General features: G+C 39.1%; 1 protein-coding gene across 1 annotated transcript; it reads right to left on the bottom strand.

The window, feature by feature from the left end:
* Nucleotides 1–5235: 5235 nt before the first annotated feature.
* On the bottom strand, nt 5236–7995 carry LOC107789460 (uncharacterized). The gene is made up of 3 exons (XM_075243049.1): nt 7689–7995; nt 6081–6325; nt 5236–5373 (listed from the first exon to the last, which is right to left on the bottom strand). Exons 1-3 carry the CDS (start codon nt 7993–7995, stop codon nt 5236–5238), a joined length of 690 nt encoding a protein of 229 aa, XP_075099150.1.
* Nucleotides 7996–12657: the final 4662 nt, after the last annotated feature.

The raw sequence follows: 12657 nt of genomic DNA, 5'->3' as shown, positions 1-12657 counted from the left end.
TCTTTCTCAGCAACAAGCTGATCCATGTTTTCCTTCCATTGGTTGCAGTCAGCCTTAACTTGATCGATCTCCCCGCGAAGCTGCCTGATCATATCCAATTTTCGCTGCAGTTAAGACACTAAAGTGTTAGCCTCCACAATTGGGTCAACTAGACCATACTCTTGCAAAATGATGGTTACTTGCTTGTCTAGCTCAGCCTCATTTTGACGGGCTTTGGCCAAATCTGCCTGAAGGTCCTTGATCTCCTCTTCCTTTTTACTGCAAAGGAGCCTCAGGGCCTTCCCTTCTGCCAAAGACTTCTTGAGCTTGGCCTCACATTGGTTCAGCTCGGCCCTAAACCGAATTATGGCCTACGCAGAAAAATAGGTACCAGTTAAAGTAAAGGAAGAAGGAGGAATTGTAACAATAAGAGTTGATACTTACCCGAGCAAAAAGACAGTGAGCCTCTTCGAAGAGGAAAGAGGCGTCGTTGAGGTCGGCAATATCATCGACCCAATAAAGTAATCCCGGAAAGGATCCTCTTCACCGGGGACTCCACTAGGGTCAGGCGTTTGTAGGGCTTGAGCTTCCTTTATTGCATCCTCGGAATAAGATGGTAGAGGAGGGGAGTGACCTATTGTCATGACCCCGAGCAAATCGCTCGGGGCACTCTGTTCAGCCTCGGGGGTCTCGGTACTTGCCTCCTTTGGTGTACTTGTTAAAGGAGGGGGAATAATCTTGATCTTAGGAGACTCGGGGGCTTTGCCCCTATTTTTCTTTAGAGCCTCTTCTTCACGAGGCATGGTTTCCAGTTTGGAGGACTTGACGACCTCAATTGGTTTTCTTGTTCGAGTCACTAACGCCGACTCGTCGCCCTCGTCCTCTTTTTCATAATTCAATTAGTGGATTGAGTCTATATCTACTTGAATGAGTTTCCTCCTCTTCCTTCGACCTGGGCTCTCTTATTGTAGGGGTCTTTGAGTTTTAAAGAATATTTCCTCTTGTTATCTTTCCCCGATTTTGGAACCAGGGATTCGGTCTCTTACCGGGCGGGGATGGCCTCATTTTGGAGGCATCTCCAATACCTACATGAATAAAGAACAAGCATGAGCAAGGCGACGTATAAATCAAAGGGGAAAAGCATCAAATATTTGGGAGAAGGACTTACCGTGGTGTTTGGCCTCCCATTTACCTTTCAACAAGTCACGCCATTTTACGCTCATCATACGAGGAGGTCGCGGCTAATTTCCGAACCTAATATTCAAGGTTGTGGATCGCATGAGGCATCCAAGCAACCACTGCAAAAAGAAAGGAGTCACACAATGCAAAAACAAAATATAAGAAGACACTGAGAAGAGGAGTTCACTTATGATGGGGGTTCCATTTCTCCGGGAACGGTACTTTACTCTCGGGGATGATGTCTGAGGTCCTCACTCACACGAACCGGCTCATCCAGCCCCGGTTCTTGTCATCGTCATCACTAGCGGAGAAGGCCTTGCTCAATCGGCGTTGAATCTTGATCCGCCCTTGGAAAATCTGAGGCCGAGTACAACCTGATGAGGTGATTGCGGGTGAACTATAGCCCCTCGGCCTTGCTGGAGATAAAATGAAGCATATTCACTATACGCCAGAAAGAGTGGTGAATCTGGCCAAGGGTGACTTGGTATCTTTTGCAGAAGTAGATCACAACTGGATCGAGGGGACCCAGTGTGAAGGGGTAATTGTAAACACTTAGAAACTCCTATACATGAGTAGTAATGCTCTCCTCGGGGTCGGGGATCTGTACCATGACCTCGTCCCCCCAACCACACTCTTTCTTCATGGCTTTGATGTGCTTCTCCATTATCAAGCAAACATATCTCGATACATGCTTGCAGCGACCACGAATCGCGGGGGGATTTTCGACTCTAAAGTCTTTCTTTATAACGCAAGAGCCGGGAATGATCTCGTGAAGGGCCGTTGCTTTATCACCGGCCGGGCGGGAAGAGGAGGGGGAAGCTTTCTCTTTTTGAGGAACAATTTTAGAAGTTTTCGCCATTGATTCAAAGATGTAGAGATAGGCGGAGTTTTATGTTTTCTGGCATTAAAAGAACGAGAGTTATGAGTAATAAGAGAGAAGAGATGAAGAGAGGGAGATATAAACGGAGTTTAGAGATGGAATGAAGATTGAAGTAAAATATTTCCAAGTTTGAACTTTGTATTTATAGGCAAGCGGTGACAATTCGATGGTGCTAATGGCTGACCACCACTGGCCAAGCATTTAATATTTTGGGGAAGCGAACCGATGGGATGTTTCGGTCACCTCGAAAGCCTACATCACAGGAATGAGGTCATCATCAATGACTCCAAAAAATTGAGGCTCAAGCCGTTTCTTATCATTTTATTTTAAGAAATACGGGGACTATCTATACACGTTCAAAATCATATGCCTCCAATTTTGTAGGCTCAAGAGGTCGCATCGAGAACAAGTTCAATATAGATCGAGCCCGGGCTCGAAGGCAAAATACGAGGCTCGAAGATCTAATTTCTCGAGGAACATCGGAACCGAGTATGACCAACCCTGAGATGATGTTGTTATGGGTTTGTAACTGAAAGAGCAAGATTCCCCCATGCCCCCACGATCATGGCGTAAATTCCGAAATAGATTTGTACGAGTTAGTACGAATCCATACTAGGTAGTTAGACAACTATCCCAATAAGATTCCTTTCTACAAATAAAAATGTACCTTATTTAGGGTTTCTCTATTATATATAGGGGACCCCAATCATTTGTACATCATCAATCATTGGTAAAGAATATATTCTCTTACTTTCTTGCACATATTTCATCAGAATTGTCTCTCAACTTTACTATCTTTATTTTACTGTTCTTGTTGACCAACCTCGAGGCCATCATAACTCAAGGTCGAGACTTGCTTAAACACTGGTTTGATTCAACTTACTTCATTCATTTATACGTTGGATTTAATGGTTATTAATTAGTATTGAACTAAATCACGTATCTTTAAAATGATAAACAAGTTTAATTGTTACTTGTATTTTCAAGGTAAACAAACTCCTTCCTCGATTGCCCCTTGAAGCCCCGTCTGTATTCGCGTTAATCTATCCTGTTGTTGAGAAATCCCATATCACCTTTGTGATATGTAGTTTAGGCATATACTGTTCCATCATCTGAACCACTTCAGGCCATTTGTGTAGTATATGAATAAGGCTAGGCTTCCTATATTTGATAAGAGATTGGATGGTCGAGGAAACTTGGTAGATCACTCTGCTCACAGTCACTACATCTCCATATTTAAAATTGTTTCTTCTTTTCCAGAGCTCCCAAACAACGATGGATGGTACTGCTTGAATTATAGGTGTCACACCTCCTTTTTCTACTGTCGGAAGCGGTATAGGGGAGTTTTGCCAATTAAAGTGACAATCAAAACGGGATTATTTTATTTAGAAATCAGAATCTCCACTTGGAATAATTTATGGTGTCTCAAGTCACCGGTTTAAATCCCGAATCAAGGAAGGATTGACTCTTATTTACGGTCTGCGAATACAGAAATCCGGGTAAGGAATTCTATTAACCCGGGAAAAGGTGTTAGGCATTCCCAGGTTCCGTAGTTTTAGCACGGTCGCTCAACTGTTAATATTGGCCTATTTATTTGATTTTAAAACATCTTTGAAACCTATGTGCATTTTTATTTCTTTTTAACCGCTTTTAATAATCTAATTGTTATACAACTGATTATTTGATTACACGTTGTGAATCATATCACGGGAATCGTGCCCACGATCCACACATGTTTATTTCATTTACAAAATTAAATTGTGGCCGGGTCACATAAATGTACCCTCGGATTTTAGAAATTAAAGCATCACAACTACGTCATGGGAACCGTACCCGTAGCTATAATAATTTATTAAAAATCTCAATTTCATAAACTTTAGCGCCCGATCCCCTTTAATCTAATTTGACGTGATCCAGCTGAAGAATAACAACCCAATTTCTATACTGTGACAAAATCATGTTCAGCTATAACCAATTCAAGTAAACAAGAGCAGATAACCGAGCGAGCAAATTCAAAACCACGGAGATCAATTACAGAATCAACGGGATCATATCACCAAACAAATAATTAATACCAAGCTTGCATAAAACGAATAGAGGATGAAAGAGTTGAACCTCAATATAGCCGGACAATTGATTGTTTCACTACTTTGACTCGAGATGTAACGAACCGCGGACAGAACCCGAATTAGCACCGGAAAATTGAAAATCGGACGAAACTCAACCAAGCTCGGCTTCAAACCCACATTTTAACCAAAATTCATCTGATTGAGGCTTTCCAAGAGTTGCTCCTCTTATGTGTAGTCTAGGGTTATTTTTAAGTCTAAGTCTAGGGTTTTGGGGTATTGGGCTTGGGTTATTATGGGCTAGGTCCGAAAATTAAGCCTAAAAATAGGTTGTTTGAGCCCAAATTTTATTCTTTCTCCGTAAACAAGACTAAAATACTACCTTATTTACTAATTAATCCTACTTAAATAAAATAACTATTAAAATAATACTAACCATTAAAATAAACTTATTTTTTTGGTATTTTTCAAATATCATACTAAAAAGATAAAAATGGCATTAGATTAAAATTATTGCAAAAAAATTAAAATAATATTCCTAAAAATAAAGTGGAACTATTTTTGTATTTTTGAGTTTTATATAAAGTAGATAAATTAAAATTAACTAGATAGAATGTTAATTAGTTAAATAAAAGAAAATATTTTTGTAATTTTATTTTTGTGATAAAATAAAGTAAAAGAGTCAAAACTATTTGAAATAATTATATTAGACCTAAACTAAATATTTATATGCTAAAATATATAAAATTTTGGGGAGGATCAAAAATCACATATCTACAATAGGTTGTAGTCTTGGAAAAACATCTGCAGTCCAACACTTGGTTATGGCGTGATGAAAAGTCAATCCTTCCATCGCAATTCTTGCATGAGATAAAAAATGCAACCATACTCTTTTAGCTGTATATGAAGTGAAAAACAAATGTTGCATAGTCTCTTCTTTTGTATTTGTACAACATCAGCATCTGGAAGCCATTTGGTATCCTAGTTTCCTCAGAAAATCATCTAGTGGAAGCTTATTTCTCCATCCTTTTCACATGAAAAATTCTATCTTAAAAGGCAATCCCTTCACACAAATCTTCTTGTATGAATTGCGTGGTTTTTGCCTCCTTCTCACATATTCCCATGCTGATTTCAAGCTAAATTCCCCCCAGTTTCCAACATCCAATAAGGCTTATCTAGCATATTCGGAAGAACTGGTAGTTTAACATATTCCAGAATATGATTGATAAGTTCCTCTGGCAAAATTTCTCTAAGCTTCTCCTCATCCCACTATTCATCATGTATCACATTGTAGACATTATGTATCGATTCATTACAATAGAAATCTGGTGGAGTTGTAAAATACAATGCTCCCATTCAATTCTAATTTTTGAACTAGAACAATGATGAACCCGTCCTTGGATGCCATCCAATTTGATGTTCAATAATATCTCTACATTCAAGCATCTTTCTCCATACATGATATCCCTTTTTTCCTTGTACCACCATTGAAAATAATTTTTTGCAATATTTTTGACTCATGAATGCACTCCATAAACTAGGCTTAGTTCTGAAGTTCCACCATAATTTACAAAACAAAGCCTTTGAGACATCATTAAAGGATCTAAAACCAACTCCTCCTTCCTCACATGGCATACATAAGGTTTGTCATGACTCCCAATGTCTACTCGAACCACCCACAAAATTACACCAAAAGAAATGAGCAAAAATCTTGTGCAAATTTTTAATCACGCACTTAGGAGGATTGACTGCTGATAAAAGATGGATTGGCATAGTTTGGAGTACATGTCATATCAAGACAGCCCTCCCTCATATCGATAGTAACTTACCTTTCCATGCTTGAAGCTTATCTAGCACCTTGTTGAGGAGACCTTGGTAGTAATCTTTTCTTCTTCTTGAGTAGAAAATTGGGCATTCCAAGTATTTAAATGGGAATTCCTGTCTAGTTATACTTATATTCTTTCTACCTTACTTACCACAATTGAACTAGTAGAGTGATGCATGTATATGGCAGATTTATTTTTATTGATCAGTTGGCCAGAAGCTTTCTCATATGCAGCTAAGACTTCCATGACCAATAGCAGTGTATTAGCATCGGAGGATGATAAGATGATGGTATCATCAGCATACAACAAATGATTAATTTTGGGACTCCACTTGGGCAAACCAAATCCACAGAAATATAAATTCATGTGTAAAGCATTTAGAGCCTTAGATAATGCTTCAACAGCAAGAATGAATAAGGTCGGAGATAATGAATCACCTTGTTTTATTCCTCTTGTTGATTTGAAAAAACCATAAGGTGGACATTAAGGAAAACAGAATACCAATTGTTTAACACAATCCCAAAGATGAGGCCAATGAATCTTTCTCCAAATCCCATTTTTTTCAATACCTTAGTCAAGAATAACCAAGATAAACTATCATATGCCTCTGTTATATCTAATTTTATCACCACATTTGGACCAGCCATAGTTCTCAATCGAATGTCTGTGATTATTTCACGTGTCAATAACACATTTTCCATTATGCTCTTTCCTTTTACAAAGATTGCCTACTCATAAGATATCAAATCAGGAAGATACCCTACTAACCTTTCATGGATGACTCTTGAAAACATCTTGTTTATGAAATTGCTTAGGCTAATTGGCCTCATATCCGAAAAAGAATTAACTTCCTTATTTTTTGGTAGAAGTACCAGATTCGTATGACTTACAAAACTAGGCAATTCCTGACCATTAAAGAAAGCCTTCACCATCTTCATAATTTCATCTCCGATTATATCCCAACATGAATGAAAGAAACATCCAATAAAACCATTAGGACCTCCTGCACTCTCCCCATTAAACTCAAAAACAACTTATTTCACCTCCTATTTGTTGGTTGTTTCATTAGCTCATGGTTCTGCTCTTGATCTATCATTAAAGGAATATGATCAATTATGCGAAAATCAGTAGGTAGTTGGTCATCATGAAATTGTTCCTTGGAAAAATTCACTACTTCGTTAGCCATTTCCTCATTGCCTTCAATCCAATTCCCATCACTGTTTTGGATTCTTTTAAGTTGCAATCTCTTCCTCCTTCCATTTACTTATGCATGGAAAAATCTTGTATTTCTATCCCCATCTTTGAACCAAGCCATTCCGGATTTTTGTTTCCAAAATTCCTCTTCCAAAGCCAGATATCTAATCAACTCTGCTTAAATTTTATGTAGTCTTTCTCTATTCTCTTGCGTGGGATACAACTCAAACTGTGCTTCGTTAACTATTACCACCTCTTCTAAGCATGCAATCTTCTGAAAGATATCACCGTAGGTAGCTTTGCTCCATAATGATAGAGCACTCTTCAACTTTTTGAACTTGTGATTACTTCCAATTTTGTTTGATAACTTCCTTAAAAGAAGGGTGTTTGGTCCAAAAGTTTAAAAATCTGAATGATTTTTTTACTGCAATAGTTGCAGATTACATGTCAACAGTATAGCGCACTGATCTGACCCTATTTTTGATAGATGTGTGATCTCAATTCCAAGCATTCTTTGTTGGAATTTAATGTTAGCCAAACATTAATCCAGCATTTTAAAAATACAATCGTCCTCAACCCTACCATTCCACCAGGTATAGATGCTCCCTTTGAAACCAAGATCAAATAAATTATAGTTATTGATACAATATCGAAAATCATTTAGTTCATTCAATGACACTGGCCGGCCACCAAATTTCTCTTCTTCATCCCATATTACATTGAAATCTCCCTCTACGATCCATGGCAAAGTCATATTTCCAGCTAGAGCATGTAAAGAATCCCATAATTCAATTCTTTCTATCGAGTCACATTTTGCATGCACCAGCGTGACAATGAAGCTCTTTTGGCTGTCCACATTTGTCAGTTTCATTGTTAATTGTTTCTCCAAATCAAAAATTATATAAACCATGGTCTTCATCTACAAAAGCCCATATCTTGTTTGTGATGTTAGTAAATGCTTGTGGTAAACCAATCCTTCTTCTGTATCTTTCAAGTTTCCTCATCTGTTGCATTGGTTCCATGATTCCAATAAATTTTGAAAATGATGCTGCCTCTTCATATTGACAAGCCTTTCAAAAGCTTTTTCGGTATTAACCGACCTCACATTCCATATAATTGCATTCATATCTAATTATGAAATTTAGATTGCGTCCTTCTCGTTTGAACCCTAATTGTTTGCACATATGAGAAATCCTTTTGTTTCTTTTTCTTTCCACGACCAATTGATTTCCCTTCTCCATTTATCTTGGAGATATATCTCCTTGTTTGGCTATATTGATGAAATTTTGTTCTGTAGATTCTTCATCAAGGTCATTTCCAGTTCTGCCCAAAATCTCCACAACTTCCTTGGTATTTATTTGAGTGCCAAGTTCAGGTCTCGTAGGTTTAGGCATTAGAGTTCCACTTCCCTTTTCCTTCACAGTTGTGTGAGGTTCAGCAGAGGTTACCAATTGATGGATCTGGCCATATTTTTTTGTCAATCCTACAGCATCATTTGCATGAAAAATTGTAGCATTATTCATAGTATGTAACTCATTTGTCATTACTGTTTCATCTACCTTTGTTCTTCCTGGATCTACTACATCCACCTGAACAACTGAAGGGCCAATAGTAGATGTTGTATGGTTTACAGAAATAGTATTTAAGCTTTGGTTGGGGATAAGCTTTGGAATAGAGTTAATCTGCGACAGTTTAGAATTTGAAGCTACCCCTGCAAAGTTGCCTTCATCACACAGATTTTCTTTTGTACCAGTAGATTCATTGACCTTCCCATTCAAACTTTGTTCTTCTTCCTCTAACTCTTCTTCAGTAGATAAATCCTCTTCTTCCATTGCAGCAGGTAGTTCACCTTCATCAGAATCCTCCTCTATTTGATCACTCCATAATTTACCTCCAAATAACTGCAGCTTCTCCTTTTCTACATTTGCTTCAATTGACTTAAATGTATCAATAGTTTGTGAAGGAATTTCTTAGCAAAATTGATTAGTAGGAGCTAGATTACCAACTCTAAAAGTCCTGTTTACCCATTGAGAAGTAGACGCCTTTTGTAATTGAGAAACTTTCCCACTTCCTCTGTCATTAGGGTTAAAAATAGGTGCCTTAGGATTTAGTTTGTTTGATGATTTTGGAGTATCGTTCCTAGCCACACTAGGAGATATACTGGGGCCATGATTAATTCAACTGTTTTCCACCAATAGGAGCTAATTATTGTTTTCCTTCTTGCCTCTTTCACCTCAAGAACAGCACATTTGTTGGCCACCTAGATCTGATGTTTTCGCACTGCCTCCTTGTCTACTGGTACAATTTCTTTCCCAGTTTTGGCCTGAGTTTCTTCTTGCTGGACAGTTTTCCTCACTCGATTATCCCTTACTTCTTTCCACTATTTTCCAACATTTCCTACAACCTTTCCACTTGTGAGAATCATCAAAGGACTTTTTTCTTTATTTTTGTCCCTCACATTAACATTTGCTAACTTGTTTTTCAGTTTCTTTGTATGGCATTAATTCTGGATGTAGCCTCCAACAGTCTAGCATATCATGATATTGTAATTTATATTTTTGTAATATTTAGGCATGAAATCATATTGAATTTTAACCCAGTCAGTTCTTACCTCTCCTGTAGCTTCATCCTCTATATCCATTCGAACGTTCTTTGGTAAATCTGCTAATAGATCAATCAGAACCTTTACTCGAGCACAACTAGGCCTTATTTTATTAATAGTTGCCAAGTCAAGATGCAGTGGTTTTTCAACAGCTAAAGCTAAAGAAAATAAGCATTCCTTAACAAAATATGTAGGCAGCAAAATTGGGAATGAAATCCAAGCCATAGCCTTTGGTGTTTCTTCTCCGGCCTTGAATTTTGCATCATAAATGAGCTCAGCTGATATTCATATCCGTCCTTCACTTTAACATAGTAGGTACCTTTCCACGTAAAATTAATGAAATCTTCCCATAGAATCAATCTTATCAAAACATGTCATCTCAAAGGAAACCAACACTACATTCTACTTTAATTCCACATTGACTTGGTATAATTCTACGAAGTTCCTGGAGGACTAGCCAACCATACAAAAATTTACCAACAATTGCATACTGTAAACCGTTGATTATGTTCATTAGATCAACCTCGGCTTCTGTAAACTTGATGAAAGGTTCTCCATTTAACACAGTAGCTCGTCGCAAACGTATGGGCTCTACATTATGTTTTGGAGTATTGCTCGTTAGCATTGGATTGTTTTGGATGTCATATTTCAATATGTTACTGTAATTTAGTGTTTGGGAATCATTATTTGTGGTCGCAAAAGCTTGGACGTGGGAGGGAGGAGGCTGACCAGCCATTGAAGAGGGCTGGCCGCCGGCCAAAGTGGCCATCGAGTGAAATTCCTCTATTTCCACATTGTTTTGTACAACTTTGATTCCTTTACTGGAGATGACATGACCCACGAATGTGACAGATTCAATCCAAAATTCACACTTCGAAAACTTTGCATACAACTTATGCTGATACAGAGTCTGCAGAACTGCCCTGAGATGATCAGCATGTTCCTCTCAACTTCTTGAATACACAAGAATATTGTCAAGGAACACTATCACAAAGGAGTCGAGAAAAGGCTTGAAGACTTGATTCATGAGATCCATGAAAGTTGTCGGGGCATTCGTTAGCCTGAAAGACATCACCAAAAAGTCAAAGTGCCCATACCGGGTCCTGAAAGTTATTTTTGGAATATCCTCCTCCCTGATTTTTAATTGGCGATACCCCTATCTTAGGTCAATCTTAGAGAAATACTTAGCATCCTGCAATTGATCAAACAAGTCATATATACTTAGAAGTGGGTACTTATTATTGATTGTGACCTTGTTGAGCTACCGATAATCAATACACATTCTCGGTGACCTATCTTTCTTCTTTACAAAGAGAATAGGTGCACCCCAAGACGACACACTAAGCCGGATAAAACCCTTCTCTAACAAATCCTTCAAATGCTCTTTTAGCTCCTTCAATTCTCCCAATGCCATTCTGTAGGGTGGAACAAATATAGGTTATGTGACTAGCATCACATCAATCCCAAAATCAATCTCCCTGATCGGTGGGATCCCAGGGAGCTCATCAGGAAAGACCTCTAGAAATTCGTTCACAACTGGCACAGACTCAAGTGTAGGAGCCTCCACATCGGTGTCCATAACCTGGACCAAATGGTAAATACACCCCTTGTTGATCATATTTGCTGCCTTAAGGTAATAAATAAACCTATCCTTTGATACTACATCATCCCCTTCCACTCAATAACTGGCTCACTTGGAAACTCAAACCTAACGGCTCTGGTTCGGCAATCAAGCTTGGCAAGTCATGAATAAAGCCATTCTATCCCCATTACTACATCAAAATCAACCATTCCCAATTCAATAAAGTCAGCCATGGTGTCCTGAACATGCACCGTGACAACACAATCCCTATAAACTCGCACGGCCATAATAGACTCACCAACTGGAGTAGATACAGAGAACGACTCATGAAGCTATTCCGGTTCAATCCCGAATTGCATAGCAACATAGGGAGTGACATATGACAAAGTGAAATCGGGATCAATAAGAGTATATAAATCATGTGATTGGACAGTTAACATACCTATGACAACATCTGGAGAAGCCTCTAAACTCTGGCTATCCCTCATAGCATAGAACCGGCTGGGTCCTCCCGAACTCTGTGCACCACCCCTAGCTGCACCATGCCCTGTGGGTGATGGAGTGCCTCGAGCTAAGGGAGGTGTTGCAGATGTAGTAGCTGCAAAACTGGCTAGCCGTGTCGTACCTATGCCCACACTCTGGCGGGACGAAGGACAATCCCTTTAAATGTGATCTCTAATACCTCACCCATAGCATGTGCGTAGGTCCATGTAGCAGCCCCCTAAATTCATCTTCCCACACCTAGGATATGGGGGTCTCCGCTGCTGCTGGAATCTCCCACTAGGCCAACCCTGATGGTAGGATCCCCTGCCCTGACTGGGCCTGAAATGGCTTCACTGTTGTTGATTGGTCCCTGATGGCGATGCACTGATCGAGGACTCAGCAAAGGACTGGGATGGCCTGGATGACCTTCCCCTAAATATTGACCTTCCACTACTACCACCACTGGAAAAACCACCAAAGTTGCCTGCAGATCGGTCCTTATTGCTGCCCTCTCGCTCCCTTCTATTACTCAATTTACGGGTATCTGTGGCTTTAAAAAACACCACCATCTTCCCATAGTTCATATTAGAATTCAAGGCACCTGTAGTGGCCACATTAATAACCAAGAGTATGAGGCCCTGTAGGAACCGATGCACTCTAGCCTCCATAGTAGGCAACATGTAAATGGCATACTTGGACAGGCGCGCGAATCTCATATGATACTCCCACACGCTCATGCTACCTTGTTTCAGGATCTCAAACTCAGCGGCACTATCTGCCTTGGTCTCAGCAGGATAATAATCTTATAAAGCTTATAAAAATGAGAGAAATTATAATAGCCTTTGTCGTTCTAAAGTTTTTTGTCC

This window comes from Nicotiana tabacum, chromosome 22, assembly GCF_000715075.1.
Source record: "Nicotiana tabacum cultivar K326 chromosome 22, ASM71507v2, whole genome shotgun sequence".
NCBI classification, from domain to species: domain Eukaryota; kingdom Viridiplantae; phylum Streptophyta; class Magnoliopsida; order Solanales; family Solanaceae; genus Nicotiana; species Nicotiana tabacum.
Note: the sequence above shows the minus strand (reverse complement) of the source record. Positions and strands in the feature narration are given on the sequence as shown.

What these genes read in the sequence shown, in the direction of transcription:
- LOC107789460 (XM_075243049.1), bottom strand. Translation starts at nt 7,995, where the DNA reads ATGAAACTGACAAATGTGGACAGCCAAAAGAGCTTCATTGTCACGCTG. An exon ending in TGGTAGGGTTGAGGACGATT is followed by an intron (nt 6,326 to 7,688) that starts GTATTTTTAAAA and finishes TTGCTGTTGAAG; the next exon opens with CATTATCTAAGGCTCTAAAT. An exon ending in ACTCTACTAGTTCAATTGTG is followed by an intron (nt 5,374 to 6,080) that starts GTAAGTAAGGTA and finishes CATGATGAATAG; the next exon opens with TGGGATGAGGAGAAGCTTAG.